The sequence below is a fragment of the Rhipicephalus microplus genome, chromosome X, assembly GCF_043290135.1.
Source record: "Rhipicephalus microplus isolate Deutch F79 chromosome X, USDA_Rmic, whole genome shotgun sequence".
Taxonomy (NCBI): Eukaryota; Metazoa; Arthropoda; class Arachnida; order Ixodida; family Ixodidae; genus Rhipicephalus; species Rhipicephalus microplus.
In genome coordinates this window covers 316,126,795-316,153,391 of record NC_134710.1, presented here as the reverse complement: position 1 = coordinate 316,153,391, position 26,597 = coordinate 316,126,795, and the positions used below count along the sequence as shown (strand labels likewise).

The 26,597-nt window shown below is 44.1% G+C and overlaps 1 protein-coding gene across 1 annotated transcript in view; it reads left to right on the top strand.

Moving 5' to 3' along the window:
- The first annotated feature begins 2,442 nt into the window (after positions 1-2,442).
- LOC119161308 (cocaine esterase) overlaps positions 2,443-26,597 on the top strand; it is a 76,325-nt gene continuing 52,170 nt past the window's right edge. Inside the window, exon 1 of the mRNA XM_037413715.2 lies at positions 2,443-2,972. Coding sequence (XP_037269612.2) covers positions 2,607-2,972 — 366 coding nt within the window. The 5' untranslated portion in view covers positions 2,443-2,606. The remainder of the gene's footprint in view (positions 2,973-26,597) is intronic.

Here is a 26,597-nt window from a genome sequence, read left to right as displayed (position 1 = left end):
TAGGGCATGCTATTAGAAGTAATTTTAACGTCACCGTAAAGAAAGAAGCGTGGACGTAACGATACTTTGTCACCGGCAGGGACCGAACCTTCGCTTTCGAATAACACTTCCGTTGTCCTCCCCCTACTGAGCTACGGGACAAATAGTTACCCCTCTACTTTATAGAGTATATATGCATTTAAACGTGGGAGCGTCAGTCAGTGGCACCAGTAGTTATGACAGTGAGTGTGTAACACTCTTTCCTTGCCTGTGGGCGTATAGCACATGATTCTATAACGATCTGGCAGCTGACTCTTAGTTTCTTTGTTAAATGTAATAGTAATAAAATATATTTAATACTATATTATAGAATATATTATAAAACATATATTACTATAATATAAAATATATTATATAATTTATAATACTATAATACTATAGTAGACAAATTTTACAGCAGTATTCTGTTCGAGGCAGTACTACCACTGTATGTGAACTGGACTACGTAACACACACACACACACACACACACACACACACACACACACACACACACACACACACACACACACACACACACACACACACACACACACACACACACACACTCAGAGGTATTGCGCAAACCATCTTAGAAAGACGTATTAAGGCGATCACATCGCATGACAGAGAAAAAATTAATTTTGCGTTGTTTGCACTGCGGGCGCAATGCCAAAGACACAGCGGAACTGGTGAGCACTCAGGCAGACCAGGTTGTTGTTGTTTGGGCACATTTGTAAAATTAGTTTTTTTCTTACGTCTTTTCTTTTTTCGTTACTCTATGAGTATGTCTCGTTATTTCGCCTTTTTTTCTTTCTTTGTCTTTTGCAGTATTTTTATCTTTCTCTCCGCATTTTCTGTTTTTTCTTTCTATTTCTTTTTCTTTTTTTCATCTGGTTCCCCTCCTCCTCACTCTCAGATCAGTCCTTCCCAACCGCTTCCCTTTCCCAACCACTTGTTACACTTCACTATTCAAGACTATGCTAGCCGCTAGTGTGTCTGGATAACCTGGTGGTTACTAACGTAGGTCGGCGCGTAGAGCTCACGCAGACTGAGACTCGCCAAATGTTTCCTCGAACGGACTTCTCAGGCTGAAACTCACCGTAATTTTACTCCCTCGGACTCACTCAGACAAGACTCTCGCTTCGATCTGAGCCTGAGTGAGAGGACTCATGGGTGAGTTGGCCAACCTATGGTTATGACACTTGCCTCCGGATTGTGGTACGCGGATCCGAATCCCGCCTGGCCTTTCTTTCTTTCTTTCTTTCTTTCTTTCTTTCTTTCTTTCTTTCTTTCTTTCTTTCTTTCTTTCTTTCTTTCTTTCTTTCTTTCTTTCTTTCTTTCTTTCTCTCTTTCTTTCCTTCCTTTCGTTCTTCCTTTCTTTTTTCTATTTCTCAATCGTTCTCTGTACTCATTCCCTCACCCATCAGTTATTGCATCCCACGCCGGAGAAGTCGGTGCACGTGTACTGCGAGCTAAGCAGAAGATGAAGAAGAGAACGAGAGAGCACACATCGGTTGATGAGGATGATAAGTTTTGTTCGCACTATTCGCAGCAACCACTCCACTGTTTAAAAAAAGGGAATAAGAGAAAACAGAAGCAGCTGTCAGCATCAATTACTATAGCCCGGAGATATTTGCTATGACCATCGGTTGTTTGCGCGCTACTTTCGGCGAGCTCGACAGCTTCTGAGAAACTCACCGAGTTAAACGTAATGAGGTTCTCCCCTCTCAAACAATAGGAACAACCTAAATTTGTCACAAAGATTTTGTCACTAATTTGTGACAAATTTGCACCTTACCGCGAGCTGTCACGCTTTATAATCTCGCGTTATTGACGTGAAGTCTTTGTATTACTACGCTCAGACATTTTATCCACTGATATGCACCGTCGCCCCGTGAGATAAATATGTTTAACTTCAGCCGATTCTAAGGTGGGCTGGTGCGTCGAATTTTGCATATTCGTTCCGATAATCTTTGAATGCGGAAATAACTTTCTTCGGAGTGCACAGCTGCCGCAAACTTTACGTAAGTGCAACCAACGCTGCAATCACCGCTACGGCAGGCCTTGACCTTCGACTGGTCTTCAAAAGAACACCTGGACGCTTTCGTTCGGACAACTAAGCGTTTTATCTGCCACGACCACGAGCAATGAAGCCCTTGACAAGAAGAAAAAACACTCGAGCGCATCACGCAAGAAAGGATTTGCCGCCGCGTGAAAAGAAATGTGCGTACAGCTGATCGAACGCCCTCGCCCCGCGTCCACTGGACTTTTCCGAAAGCGCAGCTTCAAAGCGAGGTCGCCGGCTGTGACGCTTGCCGGCGGCGCGTCAGCGGCGTGTGTGCGAGCGTGGCGAACCAGGAGGAGGACGCGCAAAGGGTGTGGAGCCAGGGCAGCGTGACGCGAGGGGCGCGTCACGTGGCCCGGTTCCCCTTTCACCTTCCGCGGTGTATTCCCGGCTTCCCATCCGGCCCCATAACCAGAGAGCGAACAACAGTGGCCCCAAACGCGGCATCCCTGAGCGGACGCGCTTGCATGGACCGAACGACAGGCCGCCGTTGCCGGGCCAGCCGCCGATCGACGACCGCATGATGTTTGCGCCGGCTTTGCTGGCGCCGCTGCTGCTGCTGGCGCTGGCCGGCCACGCGCAACAGCAGCAGCAGCACTTCCACAGGACGCGGTTCCAGCCGGTGCACCGGTACCCGCCGCTGCCAAATGGCATCAAGCTGAGCCCCGAGCTCATAAACCAGGCGCTCCAGCTGCCGCCCAATGGCCAACCCCAGGGGCCCGCTCAGCAGCAGCAGCAGAGCTTCAGGCCACAACGCATGGTGCAGCTGACCATACCGCAGGGCGTTCTAAGGGGCCGCGTACTACGTACACCCTCGGGCCGAGGCCTAGTCGCCTTCCTTGGCGTGCCGTACGCCGCCGCGCCCCTCGGTCCACTGCGATTTAAGGTGAGCACTTGCACCACTGCACCAAGCCCCAGCCAATGCCCGTAGTACATGTTAGCCGTAGAGGAGCGCGATGCACGCGCTATACGGGAAGCATGTACGGGGACGTTGCACTGCACCAATGACCGGTGCGAACTCCACGATCCATTGAGCTTTTTTTTGTGCATAATGCTGCGGCAGCATCGGGAAAGCGAGCGATTTAGCTGAGGAGGCGGCGAAATTGTATGTCCTTATGCGTGTGGCGACGTCCAGATGATGGCAATCTAAATCGCTCTTCGCCTTGCTAATGTGGTAGCGTTTCCCTCGTGTCACGAGAAAATGTGACTCTAAAAGGCTTGCGCTAAGCATGCTGAAACATCAGAACTGAACTAAATACTCATCTTTAGCAAAGGCGGAGAACAATGGCGGGGAACATCAAATACTAAACCTGCAAAGTAATGGTAAATTGTGGGATTGCGTCTTACGTACTGAAATATATACATACTTAAGAAAAGAGTGCGCGCGCCTGCCTGGAACGTTTCTTTGTCGATAGCTTGATACATCAGTCGAATTAATTTCAAGAAGACCAATGCAAATCATTGTCGATCTGGGTAGCATCCACGTAAAACTAAAGTAAATTTAGTGTTCCATACGGCAGCGCAGTGTGCCGCTGAAATCACGGGGAAGTATCCATCTTATGCACGGCATGAAAGTCTCTTGACATGTAAAGCGACCGCTGCAGTCTGTGAGAAAACGTGCGGTAGTTTCAGTTTCGCTCATGTTTTCTTCCCTTATGATGTCACATGCGAGGTCACGTGGCGAGCGAAAATTAAATCAACGGTGAAATTGTCCCAAAACAATTCAATAGCAGGTAGTATCAACTCATAAATGAGCTGGCCACAAGACTAGAAGTTCACTGAAAATAGAATGCACGAACTTGCACAGGTATGTACTAAAGACGGACAGTTCCTTTAACGAATGAAGACATTTAGACCTGCTTGAGAATACAGGCGTAGAAGGTTTCGCAGACGACTTGAAAAAGGCACAATAGTTACGTAGCGAAAAATTGAAATGAGAGAGGGAGAGGGAACGAATTTATAGTATCATGACACATTTGTCATATGTAGCATTCATACGTTTGTAGTAGAAGACTACACAATTTTAAATAAGGCTAAAATGCTGACTGTTCTTAAAGTCCAGTCAAATATGATGCATAATTGTGTTATTATCTTGACAGAATTTGATGACGCGCAGCTATTCTGCAATATAGAAATTATCTTGGGTTTACACTGCAAGACGTTAGTCAAATAAATAAGATTCGCCAAAAAGAAATCCGGCGAGCGATTTCGTTTTTTTACCCTTTAAATAAGAAAAATTATAGAAGATGTTAGAGGTTCTAATTTGATGGTTATGGCTTCCCACGTATAGTGGTTCAATTAATTTCAACGATATGCTGCGTATAGTATGGGTATTGATCGACAAGAATACTGTACCCTAGTCAGATAAAATGAATGCATATGCCAAAGAAAAGTACATTAATCAATTCTTATAGAAAAAAAGAGGTCACGCAAAGAAGGGTGAAAGCAGAAAGACGCAAGGTTAACTTAACTTGCACTTTTAAAGACAAGGAGGGTTTAGGCTGCACAAAAATGGCCTCACTATCACACGTATCGTAGTATATATGTGCAGCATTTTTATAGTAAATTATCGGCAAGAACGCGTAGAGGAGTATTATGGGGAGAAGAAAAAAAAACGCGGTAAAATATGCGGTGCTATTCGAATCAATTTGTAAATTCGCGCTAATACTGGGTTTTGGAATGTGGAAGAGGAAAGTGCAGATACTGACATAACACGTTACTGGCTTGAATAAATCTTTGAAAGGCCGATAGCGCTATACCTTTCGTAATGAATGCAGCTGAAAGCGAGAACATTACGGGCATAGGAAGGTCCCTTCGTCTAAATTGAAACAGAGTCTCTTAAATTTTGCGAAAGATTTTGCAGAAAATGAATGGTTAACGACCTCATACGTTTGGGGCACCAATGACTTGGTGTCCTATCGACACGGCTGGTTTGGTAGAGCGTATGCCGTTAGGAATTGTGACTACCTTTCAAAACAAGTGTGCGAAAAGAAATGCTAGTAACCATTTTCAGTTCAAGGTGATATTGAAGGCGAGAAACGGTATTCCAAGAAGCAAACAAGGTTGTGGTTGGATTTTACCGCCTAAACTATACCTAGGCCACTTCCTCCATTTCTATTAAGTATAGTAGGGAAATACAATTAGCAAAAAGGAAACCGGGCGTGGCAATTTATACTGTTCTTGGCCGTGTGTTATCTTCCGCCTACGAACTGAATATTTCAGTACCAATTACTTGGCTAAGTAAAAAAATAATTCAATACAAACCTTAGCTAAGACATTACACATAATACGAGCTGTTTAACTTAGATATGGTCAGTCAGCTATTTTTGTGAAATCACATTTTTGTGAAATAGTGATACCAAGGGCGAAACAAAATAAATGGTTACTTTCGAGTTGGAATATACAGCGCTGCATATACGACCCATGGCTTCTTTGCGTCTATTGTGCAATTATATTTGTTGGTGCAGCAGTCAAATGTTCTTTGCTGCACAAGATTGTGCTCTCGGTTAGATCGTTGTTATTGCGTCTCTATTTTCAGCTTGTCTCCTCCCCTTGCCCTTTAGCAATGAAGAAAAAGAAAGAGAGAGAGAGAGAGAGAGAGAGAGAGAGAAAGAGAAGGAAAGAAGCTTCAAAGACATTGTGTGTTGTTCTGTGCACAAAACACTGAACCGTGGTTCAACACGCTTAAGTAACGCTTTCACCATGGTTCAGTGTTTGGTGTATACAGCCGCGTACACCAAAGACTGAACCATGGCGAAAGCGTTGATTAATCAGGAATTTTTAGTACGCAATGAATTCACTATTTCAGAGCCGAAATCGAGGAAATCGAGCATGGCGTGACGCGAGTTTAGCTATAATGGCTCTCGCAAATCTTGCTGAGAAATGAAGACCATACTCGCAGCACGCATACAAACTGCCAGTGGTGTGTGAAGTGAGAATTACAGACCCAGTTGTTCCAAGATCAATTCCTTTAATATATGGAGACGCAACATTGCCCCGTTGGGGCAGCGTGGCACTCACATAGGGCGACTTGTTATGTCCCAATAGGGCGGCGTGGGCCTAAAATACTCCGGGAAGCGCGGGCGGGAGCAAGCGCGCTCTTATGTGTAAGTAAACTGAGCGGAAACATGGACAAAGCAGCTACGCCATAGTCAACATTTTGGATTCACCCATATAACCAGTCGAGAAAGGGGACCAGCACCACCCGAACTTCTTCGAAGGCTGTTGCACGGGCTTTGGTAGACGCGAATAGAAAATAAACCGAAACAACAAAAGCCTGGTCAAGCTAGTGACATTCAACCTGAAGAGGCTAAGCAATCCGGTGCGTGACGCGTTGCAACGCGCATGACTGCGCCGCTCGGCACTTGTGGCTGTGAATCAGGCTTACAGCGTTGCGCAAGTGCAGCCAACGAAGAAGGTTGCTCTGCGGCGGCGACCACCAATCACCTTGGCCGTCTTCGCCGCCGCTGCTGGTAAAGGAAGGCGCAACCTAGACCTTCGTATACGATAGGCCGGACACACCCCCGCACTTATGAATAAGCGCTGACGCTTACAGAACTCACCGCCTTCTTACTCATGCATGCTGCATGCTGAGGCTACATTACACGTGTGGACACAACATGAGGTTTTCGCATGTCCGCCGGGGTCTCGATGACCTCGTCGCCGCTCCTTTGCATATTTAACTCTCTCCCTCCTTTTGCGCATTGAACGAAGTACACGCACCTGGTATGGTTACGATTCACTTAACGTAAATAGAGTCGGATTCCCCGAGTTATGATTAGGATGCACCCAACGATACTCGATTACTAATCTTGTCTAGTAACGATGGGATGCGCGATTATTTATTCTGAAGTCAACAACGAGGTCTCGGAGAGTATTCGTGAGAGGGTGACAATGGACATGCGTGCTAGAGAGGGGGGTCTGGTGATGACGATGACACGATAACATTTACGTGGTCGTCGCGGTCGGCGTATTGAGAAAGATGTTCAGACAGACACGGCACGCCTGTTTAGGAGCTGCCGGTCGCAGTTATGTACTCTGCCGAGCTTTTGGTGTGCGCCAAAGAATGCCATGCGTTCGAAAAAAAAAAAACGTCATTCCTAACCATAGAGCATGGCCACTGGCGTGGTGAAAAAGGGGAGGGTTTCGAACTTTCTGAAAATTTTCAGTTTTCGCATTTGTAATACACGTTCACACGTACAGACACACGCACAAACGTACAATAAACATGACTGAACATCCACCCCCCACCCCCCGACCCCCCGTCAAAAAAAAAAAAAAAAACTCGGCAGATCCCACGGACCTGAGAATTGACGTTGTGCGTGAAGCTTGCGGAGGGAAGGTGACCGTCTTGATTTTTTTAATAAGCAACACGTCAGCAAATGAGGCCAAATATATGTACAAATGTTGCACGCACAGACATATGCTGAAGAGTTGCAGATGTTTATATAGCCAGTTATTTGCACTTGCACAACGATGCCACTAGAACATGCGTATTAGCAACACCAGAAACTGTTATGAAGCGCTGATGCTCGCGAGAATGCTGGTCATGGACACGGCTACATAAATCAACTTTAGCGCATGGCACCTAACCAAGATTGACGTCAACCCGACGTAACGGCTGTATCAAAGGTGTACATATGTATATTTATAAAATTGGATAAGCTGCACTGCAGTCACTATTGATGTTTCACGAAGATTAGCGTCTATTTGAAAAGTAGTTCCAAGAACTGGCGTAGCTCTGTGGTAGAATGTTTCATTGCCACACAGAATGCTTTGGTTTGATTCTAGTTGGGGCGCCACCGTGGTGGTCTAGTGGCTAAGGTACTCGGCTGCTGACTCGCAGGTCACGGGATCGAATCTTGGCTGCGGCGGCTGCATTTCCAATGGAGGCGGAAACCTTGTAGGCCCGTGTAATCATATGGTGGTTTTGGGATTATTATTGTTATTATAGTATACCAACATGAAATAATGGAACGGAACGGCCACCGTAGTTGCACTTAACTGCAGCAGTCGTGTTTGCTTCTGCCTTCAGTTTGCTTTTTTTCCCATTAAGAGTATCAAGAATTTCACTATAGCATGCCATTCATGTGTACTTGCAAGAATAAAAATTTATTCCGCTATTTGTACGGGCTATTTGTACCGCTATTTGTACGGGCTTTATCAGCAATGTGATCGCGATATACGAACTGGACTATGACCAGAGCTATTGTGCTCATTGATGCATTTATAAGCCCTGTAATGTATATAGTATGTACCTAGTGCATCTGATTAGTTTTTCTTCATTCATTCTTAATTTTTGTTTGTTTGTGTGTTTATCTTGTACATTACTGTCATGATATTCGGATAGCCTGCTCTAACGACGCTTACCTTCAAAATTTCTGCCAAATATAAATAAATAAAGAACAACCTATAATAGTTCGAATCTTCGTCAAAAGTGTCCAGCTAAAATATCAAAGTCAAAAATATCAAGCTAGGTTGTTTGTCATGCAGCACCACATTTGCCACAAAAGGTATTTTCATTCCTATTCTTAATGTTGTTTATTTGATACACCTGCAGGGGCAGATTTATTGTCATTCTGAGCGAGTGCATATAGGCTCACTGAGTATCACTTTGGTGGCGCTGCTACAAGTTTCTATTGGAATTGTCGATGGATGGTGATGGACGATTCAGTAAACACAACAAATATTTCACAACGTTCTTGAAAGAATGGCGTGTATTCTACACTTGCAAACACAATTTGGAACAAATGTGAGCGAAAACGAAGTGAACTACTGCTAGCACGTTAGCGCCATTTATCAACTGCTGTTGTACAAATGACAGCGCTAATGTACGTACATACAAATGAAAGACATGCTCCTTGTGACCGTAGCCTTAAACAGGCGATGACTGATGAGAATAAAATATTTTTTTTAGGTACAGTGCGTTCGTTTACATATTATCAAACGCAATAACAACAAAAAGAAAGTTGAGAAATACTACCAACGTAACTTTTAATATTGTTTTTTTTTAATCTTTTAGCCATTGCTACTGAGGCTACACGGTTAGACACAGCAAATTTCGCTGGAGACATTAATTTCACTGTGTTATGCGGTGAGGTTCACGAAACGTTCCCGTGTCACAACCTGCAAATAATATTGTATAGTTTACGCGACCAGAGATACGGCATACTTTATGTCATAATGATGTCACTATTTGTCACATGACATTATATGCACGATGCCGTCATCAGAATTATCACGTGACATTATTTCTTTGACCCCCGGAAGCAGTGCAAAATTACAAATAGGTGCAGGAAGCTCCAGGAAGGGGTTGGGGGTGGCACGGATGAGTACAATCGACTGAAGAAGAAAAGATGATTGGATTTTGCTTTAGAGTCAGTCTTGGTGAATGCACAGGACACCGCGTGTTTTATGTTTTTGGTAATAATGTTCCTCGCGATTTCTGTAGGAGTCGGCAAGAATCGCAAGCGACGTCAGGGGGAAATACATCCACCCAGTAATACGCTGAGTTGTTATTCGATGATTTATTCTTTCCGGCCGAAAGAAATCAGAAAATGTATGAAGTGCACTAACATGTGAGCACCCGTCGTTATGCGCCAGCTGTGATTGAAGGGTGGGACGTAAGAGTTGACTATTTATTCGGTCGCCACTAGTGCTGCGGAATGGGAACTTTCATTCCATTCCACAAGGGATTAGAAGTTGCTGCCATTCAATTCTTTTCGCTTCCTCGGAATGACAAAAATGTGCACTCCGTGGATGGCCAGCCAATTTAGTTCCATTCCTGTAATTCGTCAACGTAAGAAAAAAAATTTTGATAGTTTTATTGAGTTGAGAACGAACACCCCATAAAGCTGATGTCATCAGATGCATTAAGAACAGCAATGGTACGCGAAACATGCTGCAAAGGTCGAGGGATAGCAGCGTGGTGACATAGCAGTACAACTAGGGTCCGTGGAATAGTACCACCTCCCTACTAATTTCTTTACGGGATGTTCTCCCGATACATATAGTATTTGCAGAGGCACGATGTTTGAACAAATGTTGATATTTTGTCAATGTTTACTTTCCAATGTGTTAACGCTAAAATTATCACATAGCGTATTCTTATGCTGACAAAAGTAGTGTTCAAGAAGACTAAGCACTTTTGCCACAGATCCGGAGCGTATACGGAGATATATATGGCTCATGTATATAAAAAATAACTAAGATTTGATTAATAGGTAACACAACTTGCTAGATCTGTCGAGTGGGAAAAAATAACAAGGCTTAAGGGGAGGTATGCCACCGCTGTAGTTTTGCATGAGGAATAGCGATGGCATATAGCCGCGCGTACCCGAAGAATAAACACAAGCTTCGGAACAACACACTCTATATAAGGACAGAATTGTAGTAATCGCGCTGCTTATAAATGAACCATGTTTATTTCGAGGCTGACTCTGGCGTATACACCCCCCCCTTCCCCCGCCCTTCCTCTCGGTGTTTTTTGCATGACATACTGAGCACGAAATATACCCCACCACCTTTGCATGACCAGCCCTGACTTTAAATTTAAAAAGTCCCCCCCCCCTCCCCCCGGGAAACAGTTCTGCCTACGCCTCTGCTCTAAGTTTGTTTGAAGTTTAAAAAACAACACGTTAACGAAAACGTGCTTCATTTTTGAAAAGAAAAATTCGGCAGATTCCACGTACCTGGGAACTGACGTTATGCGAAGCATGCCGAGGGAAGGTGGCCGTGTTGCAAGTTTTTTATCGAGCGAAACGTCATGAAATGACGCTGAATATATGTAGAAATATTACACGCACAGACATATGTTAAAGAGTTGCAGATGTTTATATAACCATTTGTTTGCACTTGCACAACGATGCAAACTGGAACATGCGTATTAGCAACAGCAGAAGCTGATATGAAGCGCTGATGCTCGCCAGGATACTGGCCCTGGACAATGCTACAAAATCAGCTTCAGTGCATGGCGACTAAGCACAATTGACGTTAACCCGAGGTGACGGTTGTATCAAAGGAGTTATATGTAATGTTTATAAAATTGGGTAGGCATCATTGAAACCACTATTGACGTTTCACGAAGATTAGCGTCTGTTTGAAAAGTAGTTCCGACACCTGACGTAGCTCTGTGGTAAAATAATGCATTGCCACGCAGAAGGCTTGGGCTTCATTCCAGCTGGGGCTACATCGCGGTGGTCTAGTGGCTAAGGTACTCAGCTGCTGACCCGCAGGTCGCGGGATCGAATCCCGGCTGCGGCGGCTGCATTTTCGATGGAGGCGGAAATGTTGTAGGCCCGTGTGCTCAGATTTGGGTGCTCGTTTAAGAAACCCAGGTGGTCGAAATTTCCGGAGCCCTCCACTACGGCGTCTTACATAATCATATGGTGGTTTTGAGACGTTAAACGTCACATATCAATCAATCAATCGATTGCAGCTGGGACCCTGAAATTTATTCTTTGCGTTCGTCGGGTCGACGATACCGATGTCGGGTATTTCTTAACGATCGCGCGTTCAAATTGTCCATGTGTATTTTCTCGTTCCTAGGTAGGTGCTAAGTGTCATTCACGCGTGGCACATACCCGTACACCAGCGGCACATACCCGCCCGTGGGTATGCGCCACTGTCCGGCGCGAAGTGTTTGTCGACGTGCGCGATGAGATGGTGACATTATTGATGTCTTCACCAGTGCGTGATCTTCGTCAAACCATCTTACCCCCCCCCCCCCCCCCATGCTAATTTTGAGTCACGCCAAGTTAACGGGGTGACCACGAGAGCACAGAAACGTAAGCGGATAGATAGATACGCCCAAACTTGCTGAAGTTCGCTAAAAAATGCTTTGCACTTAAAATGTAATTCTATTCACATTTCATTCAGTGCGAAATGTGCTTAATTCCATTCCTATTCTATTCCTCCGGGCGTTGTCCCCATTCCATTCCGATTCCATTCCGTGGTCGCGAAACTGTGGATTGATTCCGAAATCACTTCAGTTCTGAAGTGGCCACTCTGCAATGTTGCCACAGAGCCGGCTACTTCCATCAAAGTTTCCTCAATCTCGCACTAGCGGCCGCCTTACAGTGCCCAAAAAGTTACCCATTACGTCGCATCACGTAATTTTTAAATGCTCTCCGAGCCTGCTCTTTTCTTTCAAGACATCTGCTTTATAACTTTATTAGACAATCAATAGTACTCTCTTCGCCTTACATAATTTGTCCGTATTACTATACCGCTTGCCTTCACCTTGGTTTGTCTCTGAATGCACCTGCTGTCTTCCCGTCTCCTTCGTTTAAGTCTGCATTTTTTCTTTACATCGCTCTGTCTGTCCTTTATTGTGCGCCGGTTGAATGGCATGTTTCGTACGCTTCAATTTTTTTATGAAGGTGTGTGGCTTGTTATAAATGGTTCACACGTTCGAGTATTCACCTGCAACAGAGACCCACATTTTAAAATACGTAGACGGCATCAACTAAATATAGTAAACTTTTTTTGAGGCTCATTTCTTTGTTAAACACAGCCTAACTAATCGAACAGACGACGAAGCTAGGAAAAGCATAGATAGCGGTAATTGTTGTGTTTAACTGTAGGGCGTCAACTGTCACGTAAACTGAAATGATGTGACGTGAAGGAATAATCGCTCGTTCCATCGGCGGGATCCGAACGTACAACGTTCCATTTACGCCTATGATTCACTATAACGGAAGAGAATCGGATGATTCTGGGTTCGGATCCCACTGACGGAAGGGTTGATTTGCCGTCCTGTTTAGTTTACGTCACAGCTACTGTACAACATTCAAAAGACGACAAATAATGGCCCCTATTCTGTCACCGGCTTAATTGTCTGGTGGATTTGTTAGGGTGGCTATACGGTATCAAGAGTATTAAAATTATTACGGAGCTTGGTGCGCCACACTCCCAGAATTCCTCACGCACTGGGTTTTCAATGTATACTTTCCTCTAAATCGCCCAACAACTTTTGAATAGCTCCCCACTTACCCAAACACACTCAGCGCTTGGAGAGTTACAAGCGCCGCAGAATAACACTTGGTCGCTATTTAAAGCGTGATGAAAGAGAGACTTCCACACCTGCGCTGTTTACCGCCGTAGGAGAAACCTGTGACGTTGACCGGATTAGAAAGAAAAAAGTTAGTATATAGCTCACAACATCAAACTTCTCAGAGAATATCTCCCACTTGCGTGTCGAAATCCTCGTCTAAATACGCGAACGCGAGCATTCAGAGATGTTATCTGATAATGGCCGACACGACTTCCTGAACTGCGCAACCGAAACGCGCATTTGCCCCCAAGGCCGGAAGAAATCGCTCGCGGCGCTCCGACACATTTCTCTCAATGAACGGGCACGGTTCGCGCGTAAGCAAGTCAGAAAATAGAGGCACGAGGAAAAGCGTATATTTGCCGAGATGCGGGACGATTGTCGAAGACATCGATACAGCGGAGCGGCGTTTGTTTTCTACAATGAACGATGCGTATCGCGGGTTTTACCTTATCTGCCCGGGGTTCGTGGTAAATCGGCGAAGCTGCGACCTTCGACAGAGCCACTTGTATGGCCCACTCTCGAGTGCACAGATCTTCCGCGTTCATTAGCGGGTGCGTCGTATAAAACATCGCAATTACGTGTACAGGCACCTGTCATTAAGCGAAAAATTGGTTTAATGCCCCGTGATTTTCTAGGGCGTCCCTTTTTTTGGGTGTTCACACCCATGTACTTTTGTTGTCAGTCGTGGGACGTTTGTCATTGTTTTTTAATTGGTTGAGATTGGGGTGTTAGAAAGTAAACAAGTAAACATATTACTCGTTGATGGGCGAGAATGTGAGTGTTTCAAGGCCGAAGTATACAGTCATTATGTTAATAACTTGCTTCTTACGGGCATCTGCTTATGACTTTCACATTTATGTGCTGCCTTACGTACATACATAATCTAAAACTAATTGGTTCCGCCGCGATGAAACAGTAGCCAGGGTGCTCGGCTGCTGACCCCGAAGGTCGCGGGTTCGATTCCGGTCGAAGCGGTCTGATTTCGATGGAGACAGAATGGTAGAGGCCCGCGTATTCTGCGACATGTCGGTGCAAGTTAACGAACGCCAGATGGTTGAAATTTCTGGAGCCTTCCACTACGGCGTCTCTCGTAAGTATATGGTGGTTTTGGGGCGTTAAACCCCTCATATTATTATTATTATTATTATTATTATTATCATTACCAAAACCTATTGGGAGTTTGCAGTAGATATGTCGACTACAGAATAAGTTATGTGTTGCCCGATGTATACGGTGGGCAACGTTCGAATGCCCACAAGTCAAACAGAAAACAAAATGACTTCGCGACACAAAAGTCCTGTAGTACTTTTAAATATCCTAGCCGCACTGGTACACAGAGCATTAATACGTTGCCATTTATGTGGTTTGGTTTCGTACTGAGTGTTTCAATGTAACAGAATATAAGAGCAAAGCTATATACCCGCTGCACTTGTAGCTTTTGTTTCGGTTTAAGTTTGAATTTTTTAGCTGTTTACAAAATATTCATCATATGTTCTTTTTTTAAACGTTCAACTCAGAAGCGCGTACTTTAACTGCTGCATTTCGTATTTATTTAATTTATTTAATTATTTACAACATGATGTTGTGGGAGACCGGTGGAAAAAACTGATATATACAATCAGCTTGAGAGTGTCCTGGCCACCCTACACGTGCTACAGCGTAAAAGGTGGTAACGAACGAAAAACAAAAAGAAAAAACAAGAAAATTAAAGAAGGAAGGAAGCAACAAATGGGAAAAGGCAGGGAGGTTACCCAGAAAGACATAATATAATGTACATTAATATTCTTTAAACAAAAAATATGTACAATATTATATTGTACATGACTATTCTTCATGCAAAAAAAGTAACATGCTTTTATAGATATAACATGGAAAACATAATAAAATACGAATTTTTCCATTCAGAAACAGCGAAATACGAAAAAGAAATATACGGCGTTATTTATGAGGCATATTCATGATAATGATATTGTGTTGAAAATTCTCCATAGCTCTTTAAATGAGGTTTCCTGAATGTTAAAAAGCCGTTCTTCACTGATTATATTTAATAAAGCTGGAAGCGTGAACCGAAGTATTTGTTGACCATAGTTAGTGCGACATTTCTTGATTTACCATTCTTCAGGTTTGCGTGTATTATATTTTAGAAGGGTAACCTGTAATCCTGCTAGTGTTTGTAGAGTACAAGTTTTTTTTTTCATTTGGATAGATTTATACTGTCGACATAGATTGTAGTTAAAGATTGACTTTACCGGGACAATGTTGCATCTTTTAAAGAGGTCACTAGTGTGTGAGAGGGATGAAACCTTTCATGCTAATCGAATCACGCGTTTTTGTAAAACTGCGAGCTTGTCAATGTTTTCTTTTGTAGTAGTACCCCAAACTAGCAATCCATAATTAAGTATTGGTACGAACAGAGTGTTATATAAGGACATGTTGATGCTTATAGGTCATTCAAAAGAGACACAGCACATCACACCTATTCTACTAGATAGTTTGCTAATTAGGTAATTTATGTGGTCATCCCATGTCATGTGCTTGTTGAAATAGACGCCAAAAGTTTTTACTAATGGTACGAACTCAACTTATGCATTATGTAGCGTTAATGGTGCTAGTTGAATATTCTTGTTCCACGGTTGAAACAATATTGCATTAGTTTTGCTAATTTTAATTTTTTTTGTAGTTTTGAGTCGTCCAGTAACTTATTTTTGATAGCGCTTCATTACTTTCATTATTTAGGTCTGTTTCTGAGTTCTTTGAAAAAAAATTACTGGTGCCATCTGCGTTTATAATGAATTTGGCTGTATCATCGATCGTAGGAATTTTGTTATAATAAAGTAAAAACAAAAATGGTCCTAGGATACTTCCCTGGGGAACACAACATCTGACCGGTTTTTCATCCGATCTTTCTCCCGCAACAATTACTGATTGACGTATTTGTTCAAATATGATGAAATAATGAATGGGCTATGCCTGTAATGCCATAAGTTTTCAACATCCTCAACACAATGCTATGATTAACAAGGTCGAATGCCCCTGAAAAATCACCCAGCGCCATTTTGTCACATTCAAATTTCTCTAATATACATTTTTTCTCTTCAAGGAGGGCAAGCCTCGCGTCTACCCTCACCCAACTTCATGTTTGGCCTAGTGTACAGGGGAGACCGATATGCGGTTTTATTGATGTCATCTCTTTAAGTAAAACCAATCATTATGCAGCGACATTAAATACACGGCTGAATGCGCTCGCAGTGCATGGTTAGGGACGTCGAACCTCTTGTGTGTTGTTAACAGCGTGCAGCTAACAAGTCTGAAAATGCTGTTGTGGTGATGTTTCGGCCGACAGTTTTTTGGGCTTGTCGTCTTCGTTGTACTAAAATACGTACCTTTTGGATTCATCCCTGCTTAGGAAGCTGACCCGCTGAACTATTGACATTGAGCTAAACATCAGTGCCTTTGCCGCCGTATATATTCTGATTACATACAGATATTCTCGCCATGACATGATGCCTAATTGATGTATGGTATCAAGAGACAATGTGTGAGCGGCCTAAATGATGTTCTTTCTTGTTGTACGTTTTCTTTTTCAAGATTTGTCAACATCAAACTTTTGCAAAAATTTAACTGAAGTACACGTGATCACTTCTACTTATGAGTTCAAGGCTATTCAGGACATAGGCGGTTTTCACGGCAAATGCGAATTCGTGCTCTTAGATACAGGAGGCTTCTAATTTTTTGAATAACTGAGCAAGTCGCGAGAAATACTGTAGACTGAAATGCTTAGTTAGAGGCTATGTTTCAAGACCTATAATAATCTCATGCCCTCAGCACCTTTGTTTTCGATAGGTCTTTCAGTGTTCTTGAAAGACCTGGTAGTATTATAGCTGCCCAGTTTTTCTGAGGGTAGCTTGTCCACGTGGATGGACTTAAGCAGACGTAGGGGTGCTCATCGTGTATGGAGTACCTGTTTTGCATGTGGTAGCGTTGGTAGTGTGACGTCCCCGCAAACACGGACTGAACTCCGGTCCTTTCAAGATGTTTTCGCTCGTTTCTTAAACCCACGCATAAAAAAAAAGGAAAAGAAAACCTTCGGTGTAACGAATAGGCCTTCCGGAGTGGAGTACCTGGAAGGATTATTTCTACTGTTCTCGCGCCCCCCCCCCCCCCCCCGCGCAAACACGAGGACCGGGCGGCGCCTTGTCGTCTACAGACAGTGTGACAGTGTACGGTGGAGGTAATCCGCACGCACCCTTCAGATTTGTGGCATGGGTGAGCAGCAGAGCACCTTTTGTTGGTTCGGGGAATGCGACCCTGTCGCAGCGCCTGTGCCGAGTCCGACCTGATTTTTCTTCAGCCTCCGTGGCTCCAGGGCTCATTACTGCGTTCTGCGTGGATGGCCGGCCACCCGCGGCTTTGAATGACGAAGAAGCGGCGGCTACGGAGAATTTCGCGGGAGACACCGAGCTGCATGGAAACGTTGAGACTTGGTCTGGAAATCGGCTCATCAAGTACCGGAAGCATCGGGACCATCGTTCGCCAGCAATTAAAGTGTCTTGGGACAGCTCGCCCATCTCTCTCTGTGAGGCTTGAGTTTGTACATTGTTACTTGCTCGGCTTTGTTTGGGAGAGGGTTTTCTACTGGTGTAGGCCGCGGGGGCAGCCGCCGTAGATGATACACTCCGACTGACAAGAAAATATGCCGCGTCGATAGTGGCGATTGGTTTGGTGCCCCGGTAGGGCGGAGTCGGGTCCTACAAAAAGGGACTACGAGACGATACGATGGGGGGGGGGGGGGGTCAGAGATATACTATGCGATGAGCTCGAGATGGTAGAGAGGCAAGGACGGTACGATGAGGAATGAAAGTTAGGGATAGGAGGCGATTGAATGAAGCGTTACGAAAGAGGGCTAAGATGGAAATCACTGAGAGGCACGACGTAGGCGACGATGACGAAGACGATGAAGACGCTGACGAATTGGACAGATCAGACCTCGACGCCAAGAACCAACCTTCGGCCCCGACTCGAGCAGCCAACTCCGAGGCCCCGACTACATGGACATTCTGTGAGACGAACTTCACCTCCTTTACTTAAACGAGCTTTGCGGGAAGGGATGGGGTGTATTGAGACATTACGCGGTTTTATTAATTTATCACTTTATCATTTGTGTCGTCGTGTGTTTACTCTGTATTGAGGCACCCTTCTATTGTCACCGTTACTTCGCTTATGTATCCTGTTTCGCGTGACGCGAGTATTTGCTGATGTGTTACAATTTCGTGTAATAGAGATGTCGTTCACGGACAATATGTGTGTACGCCATTTGCACTTGTTATTGAATTAAATGCGTCCATGATTAAGAAAAGATCGTGATGTCTCTTACTTCCCGGCCCCAGCACGAATCCCTGTATGTGGAAAGTGATTGAGACACGTAGCCAAAAGAGAACCGGATAAAAAGGGGTTGAGTGGTCTTCCCTCTCTTTGGCAATCGGTGGCGTAGCGGGGGACGTCTCAGTAGGTCCCGCGTTTAACGGGATCGCAGACGTTAAAAAAATGCTAGAAGAAATATAACGCTAAGAAGGCCTTTGTAATCTACTCCAGAGTGAGGAGGTACAATCGATATATTTCAGTCGGCATCGAATGTTATCAGGAAGATAAGATATTTAGGCGTGTTACGTTTCCTTTTCGTGGACGTGCTGCAATCTGCTGTGGCAAGTGCTGTTAAATTTCGCTAGCGTACGCCATTGTTTATTTTATTGAGCTGTGTTTTTCTGGGTCATTATTCACTTGGATAGAAGCCCTGTTCTCCTTACATGTTTACTTGAAATTTCATTGTAACTCACCTTACTCAATGCCTTCGTGCCCGTAAGACATTTTCCATCAAATAAATAAATAAAAGTATAGACTGTCCCTCGTTTCCGACACTTCTCGCTCGGATCTCCAAACAAGACGCTCACGGGGGCGAGTCGATCGGTAGACGTACTGCCAGTGCGAAAGAAAAAATTAAACCTAACATGAATTATGTGGGAAATTGGCACGAAAAGAGAACGTCGGAAAGTGATTACAAGTGCGGAAAGTAATGACTTCCTAGCGAAGCACGGGAGCTCGTCGTCAAAAAAAAAAAAACGGCGTGAAAACTGGCAGACAGGAAAAGAATAAAGGGGAAGACAAAACAGAAAAGGCCGCGTACTGCGTGCGCCACGTGGTGCGAGCGGTTTTGAAAGTCGGCCAGAAAAATAGAGAGTCGTGTACACCACCGCAAGTCTCGCGCGGCGGGCGCTGACACAGAACGGGGGGGAAAGGGGGCTGCCACGACAGGGGCCACGCGCGTATGGCGGGACGGCCCACCGCACGCGGAAACTGAACCCCGTTTCGCGCTCGTATTATTACTATTACTTTCTTCTCCGTTTTTTTTTTCGCCCACTGCACGTTTGTCTGGCGCTTCTCTAAAACAAACGACCGGCGCGCATCCTCTCCTTAGACTGCAGCATCGGTTCCGCTTGGCGAGGTGACGATTTGACACCGTTTTCGCGCTGGATATGACTCGGAACGACACTGAAAACACACCTGCCTCTGTAGTGTGCCTATATGTCGTCGGAGGCCACCGCCGAGTGTACACACAGACAGGTATAGTCCCAACCCCAACCACACCTGTCGTTCCCGGAGTTCCGCCGAACGACCCGAAGGCATCCGCGTAGAAAGCCCCTTTGGCCCCGTTTGCGACGGCGGTTACTCCGTCCTTGCTTATATTCGGTATGTATACGAAATGGGCGCGCGAATACGGACCCTTATGCGTGCTTGTAGTGCTTGTGTGTGCCCATATGCGACCTGGCTCGCGCCTGTTGTCATTTCTTTCGGCGCGCACATTGAAAACGCCCTTGCAGCTTTGCTATATAGCGAAGGCAAACATCCTTTTGTGCGAAAGCACAAGCCATGGGCGCGCATTTTGCGGTCGTGCGTGCCTGTGCTACACCCACCGTCTCTTTTCGGTGTTGTTCGACTGTACGTATACGTAGAGTATTACCCCTCCTCCCCTCCCCCCTTCCTGGTGGATGACTGTATAAGGCCGTACGGCAGAGAACAGCGGCTGTGAATAAGATTACTTAGCCAGCTTTCTTTCTGTACATAGTAAAGTAATAAAGTTTACTGCTGCTTTAATTAACGCTAAGAAGGAACAGGTGAAAAACAATGCTCCAACAAAACACTCATTTTATTCTAACATTCTCAATTGATAGCATTCTTATATACTTCTAATTCTCTTTCGGTCGTCTATACATTACTACTTGGTCGACGGGGTGTAACTTCACACTTGATCTACTTCAATACACTTTAGAATTTTGCTCACTGTTAAAGCTCTTTCTAGTCACTTTCAAAACTTCACTTCTTCATTTGCATTCCATTTAACTTTAATAAACTTTTTTTACTCGTTGTTCACTTAATTCACCATAATGCACAATTTGTTCGCATTATGCACTCATAACATTACGTCATTCATGTGCACGCTCTGCGGCAGATGCCATTATACGTAATCATTAATGTAGTCAGTTGGCAGTGGGCGCTCATCCCGCGTTGTCCTCTCTCTCTGTGATTTCGTTCTGCCCCACTGCCTTGTTCTTGTGAGATGAACGCACCCTCATTCTAGTGGAGAGGTAATAATCCCACAGGACAACTTAGTTTGTCGCGTCTTGTGCTGTGCTTATAGTATATGTTGTGTCTATCTACGACATAAACTGGACGTAGAATTTCATCTTACATCGTACCCCTCTGAACCAGCGTGCTAGGCGTGTCTGGAGGATTAAGTCAACGGCATGCTATCTGTCACGCATTCAAGCAGTGCATATCTCGCGTTTATTTTTGTTTTACAGCAGAGCGTAATAATTGCGTCATGGTATCAAAAAAGAAATATGTTGTGTAGGGTTCTCATCATTCAGGCTTCTAAACTCTATCACACGTATTTGACACAAGTATTTCTATAAGACAATCATTTGCATTTCCTTCTTAATTCCCATCATGCAGCCTTCATGAGAGGTGGTTGAAGTGTTCGCTGTGTAGCGAAATACTCCCATGGTTTTTCTTTTCAGACAATTTTTTCCTTCTCACTTTACTCTTTTATTTATTTATATTATTATTTTTATTTAGCTGACATTGCCGAAGTGGGTGTTATTGTAGGTGGGTTGAAAAAATATGAAACAGTTGTACAATCGAAATAATGAAGTGCATTCGTGCAGCTGTGCCTTAGCATTCACCCAAAGTACATATCTTCAAACGAAGAACAATATACATATGCGTGAAGATCAACAACACACGCTTCCAACTCATTCTATTCACGAACACAAAATCAGCAACAACTCTCATGTGATAGCTTATCTCACTGAGTTTTTTTTTTGAGTGATCATTTCTATGTGATACGTAGTATAGGATAATCCTGTATAAAAATTTTGTAAGTACGAGTTTCATCGCAAAAAGTGGAATGTAAAAACTTTAATACCCAGAATTTTTTATTGCTGCTGAAAAAGTTTGCAAGCTAAGTCGCTGTTAATGCAGAAAATGCCGGAATTAAAGTTGTAATGGCCACTGACAAAGCACGCAGCAAAATGTTTTATCTGTGCAACGTTATAGGTTCGAGTATGACCATAAAAATCCCAACTGTGAAAACACAATAAAGGGTAGGTCGTGCATTAGCGACATGCGAAACTTCTCTAACATGGTACAGCTCCCAGTACTCTTACAGTGCGGAAACCTGTGCTTAAAAGTGCCTGCCAAACAACCAATTGTGTACCCATATAGGTTCGAGAGTGCGTGATGTTGAATGAGTTATTTAGCGTTGTGCTGACGTTCATAGTTATGAAATTGGCTTTCCCTACTATCTATCACACAGTTATATTGACTTATAGGGCCATTTCTTACTTAATTCATGAAAAAAAGTTCAGCATGTACTCCTACATATAGTCTGTTCATAATTTGGGCAGATGAAAAAGTTTGGCGATGCAAAGACGATCGAGGGAATTAAAACGTTCCTGTCAAAATAGCACAAAAAACAAGGTAAGTCTAATGACAGTGTCCATGTGAATTGGAAATATTTAAATAATTTGTAGTAATATTCCGCATGAATCGCTGATACTGTAAAAAGTAAATGACATCCCAGTGACACCTCATGAGACGAACGTTTCAATATCAGTAACTGCTACTTCATTTAATATAACCTGGGGTTTTATGTCCCGAAACGACGATATGGTTATGAGAAACGCCTGGTGAGGGACTACTAGAATTTTTACAACATGGGGTTCTTTAGCGTGCACCAAATGTAAGTACATGGGCCTCGAACACTTTCGCCCCCAATGAAAATGTAGCCGCCACAGCCGGGATTCAATCCCACGACCTTTGCGGGATCAGTCGAACGCCATAACCATTAGACCATTGTGGCGGAGCACTAACTGTTACTTTAAATCAATGTCGTAACTATAGCTTCTGCGTATAATAAACTTCAGATATTACTGAATTAACTCAGCCACTAATCAGCCAATTTGCTCCATTGGGTATGAGTAATGCCCGGAGGATAACTACACCAACAAGTACTTGGCCAATCGATTGGTATTGAATTAATGCAGTGGTAATATGACGATGAATAGGAAACAATAGCGATAATTTATCCAGCGTTAGCCAACAAGCGTACACGAGTACTGGTCTGAAACGGGTCAAAACTGACATGCTTTTATAGCGGAGCTGTGAAGTGTTTCTCTATGCCGTGTGGCGACACCAGGCAACTATCATGATCGTAAACCGCAGCACTCGCTCTCTCTCCGTCCTCGTCTTCATCTTCTGCTTCGCTCTGAGAACACGTACGCCTATTCGTCCAGCGTGTGATGCAATGAATGTGATGGCGGGAAAAGGAGCACAAAGTGAGGGAGATAGAGAAAGAAATAGGTGGAGAGAAAAAACAGGAAAAACGAAAAAGACACAGTGTGAGAAAACAGACATGCAGAGAGAGAGAGAGAGAGAAAGACAGATAAAAAAAAGCGATGAAGCATAAAAAAGAAAAAAACACAGAAAGATGTAAACACAAAAAAGACATAAAACGGAGAGAGATCAAGCAAATTCATGTAGAGTAATTATAGCAAGGGGTAGGAAAAGGCAGTGAGGTTGAGGGAGGGGGAAGTGAAGACGTGAAAGCGCAAATGATAGCATAGTATTGTATACTAAAGTACAGCAATGGGCGGAATAGGCAAGTGAAGGTGAGAGGGTGGCAAAGGAGGGGGCAACGCCGCCAGCTCCACCGCTTCCTCAGTTATCGCACCACTAGTGCATTGCTGCCTCCTTTTATTTAAAAGTAAACGGTCTTGCTTGACAGAACTCAGTCACAAATATAAAATACCCGTCGGTCACCGATGTACCACATTACTCCCCCCCCCCCCCTACCCCCATCCCAAAGTCTTTTTGAAGGGTTTGCTTAATTTTTCTGGTCGAATAGTAAAAAAAAAAAACGGAAAAACGTTGATGCAGTGAGGTATTTTATTTTTTAGTTCACTGATTCCGTTTTTTACTGTGTTCATGTCAAAAAAGTCTGACTGGTTCATGAGTTCTACACGAGGAAACAAGAAGTGTGTTTTTGAATCATCGTCCACAAGGTACAACGGCTTCAAGGTTGCACCATAACGCTAGCGTTAGTGCGCGAGCGTACACTCGCAATTTTTTATAACGTAAAAATTGAAGCATTTGCTAGGTATGCTGAAGAGAGATTGGCAACTTTGGTCTTTCATTTTTGCAACTTAAATAAGATTGACAGTATTCATGAATTTTTTATTCAGAAGTCATCATCGTCATATGGCCGCTCTCCGTAACTAGACCCACCTGCATTCTTGATAGAGAGAGACAAAAATCGGAGGAAGGCACGGAGGTCACTCAGAACATAAAAAGTGGTCTGTTGCGCAACACAGGGAAACGAGGCAGGGCAGGTGGAGAGATATAAACGATATTGAGAAAGAAACAGTGTGAACGTGGGCATGATGACACACGACGGTTTAAGTTATCACTACCGTTGCGAAAACCATTTATAGAAGTACATTGTCCTTAAGAAACGTAACAATGTATTTTTCGTGCTTTTTCCACGGTCGTTGGTGAGGTCTGAATTGCGAAATACTTTGTCCCGAGATTAATATAGTGTCATGAACGCAAGATAACCCTATCTACGCTAGTCTACCATCGTAGTATGCTGGTATTGAGGACTATATAAAGGAAAAAAGTATACGCTCCTCACCCGACCGCAGTCCTTGTTGACCACTTGGAATCTGAATTGTCAAGCTTCTTTGTAAGGGCCACTTCAAGTCGTAGATTGAATGCAATCATAGTAACTCCTGCAGTTTACGTGCGAAAATCATAACGTTATTATGAGCCACGCCGTAGTGGTAGCTCTGGAAAGGTTCACCACGTGGGGCTCGCTAACACTCGGGCCTCTAGAGTTTCGCCTCCATCGGAACCCCGACCTTCGAATCAGCAGCCGAGAATCGTAATCTCTGTAGCATCGTGGTGGCTAGCTCTAAATCGGGGTATACTTAGCCGCACTAAAAATATTGTCTGATGTGGACAGAAGCCACCTGGTATTAGAAAACGCAACGAAGTGTCCAAGTGGGCCGGCTGTGTCGAAGACGATGCATTTGACGCAGACAACACGATGTCTTGTGCGAGCTGCGAAACACTCTAAAGAGCTGCGTTTGGCGTATCGTGGCACATTCGCGCATGCTGTCCTCAAAAGTGATCCAGCCAGCACCGTGAATATGACTCCGTTCTCGCTTTAGGATCATATTGAAGTGGCGCGATGGCTTGGTCAGTTTGTTAACACCCCAGTCTGGAAAACCCAATATTCATCGTCACTGTAGGGTTCATAGCAAAGACTGTTGCTGTGCGAGTAGCAGAGAACGGTTCATTCATAACGAAATGTGGTGAGAAGAGTTTTGAGTTACTCCATGTCATCGGGTCGTGAAAGTAATTTTGTTGTCTATCGCGGAGAATTCAGTGGTTTCGGCCGAGCTAGGGCATCAGCCACTCTGCATATGGTTGGCGCAAAATAGAGCACAATTGTAAGAAAAAAACTATTTCACGAGCAGATGACACTTTTGAATAGCTAAAGTTCACGTCAGGAGTAGAACGAGGTGGACAGGACAAAAGATAGCTCAGTTGAAATCAGACTGGTTGCACAAGCGAAGAAGAGAAGCAGAGTGATTGACGTTACGGTAGGCTTTAAACTATTTGTACGAACGGCAGCAAAATTTGTACTAAATGGTGTTGCGTCACAAACAGCCGACCTTTTACAAAATGTGCCTGAATGTTGGGTCCTTGGGCCACTGCTGTTCCTTATTCTTGTCAATGATCTCCGTGATGGCCTCTTTTCGAATGTCATCCTATAGGCGGGTGACCGCGCTGTACACCCATTATCGATGGCAGCGAAAATGCCAGAGATTCATGTGCTTAGATTTGGTGCACGTTATAGAACCCCAGGTGGTCGCAGTTTTCGAAGCTCTCCACTACGGCGTCTCCCATAACGATATTGTGGTTTTCGGACTTTATTAAAGCCCAAAGATTCTGCATTGTGTTTTATCTGGAGTCACGTGCCAATGACGCGAATGTTTCGCAACTTGATCTTGAAAAAAAAAGAACTGTCGTTGGTGTACCAAATAGAAAATGGATTCGAACATAGCAAAATGTATTGTGAAACAAGGTGTGTAACAAAGCAACAAGGTGTTTAGTTCATACTTTTTAAACAATGCATTCGCTAATAAAATCAAACAGATGCGCGCAACTGTAACAGTGACATTGGACTTGACATCGCACATCGACAAAACATGTGCAAAAGCATGTCGCTTATACAATTTCCGAAGAAACTTCAAATATGCGCACAAGGCGTTATAAGAGATGTTGTACCTCACTATTACTAGGTTATGTTGGAATACGCATGCGTGCGCAGTGCAGAGCACCTTGATTGATTGATTTGTGGGGTTTAACGTCCCAAAACCACCATATGATTATGAGAGACGCCGTAGTGGAGGGCTCCGGAAATTTCTACCACCTGGGGAACGTGCACCCAAAATCTGAGTACAGGGGCCTACAACATTTCCGCCTCCATCGGAAATGCAGCCGCCACAGCCGGGATTTGATCCCGCGACCTGCGGGTCAGCAGCCGAGTACCTTAGCCACTAGACCACCGTGGCGGGGCAGTGCAGAGCACCTTCACAATTGTTCTTGAAGATAAGTTAGAGCGAGTCTAAAAAAAACAGCGGAAAGTGCATCACCGGGATTTACGATTACAAAACTAGGTGTTCGCAAGTAAGAGGAGTACTGGAGTGGATATTACTTTCCACGCGCAGAAAAATACTCAGGTTAAAGTTTTTACGCAGTATCTATCTAAGAAATCTACAGGAACATATATTTATTACAACCTCGTTATCAGTCCAAGAGACGAAACCACACAAAAAG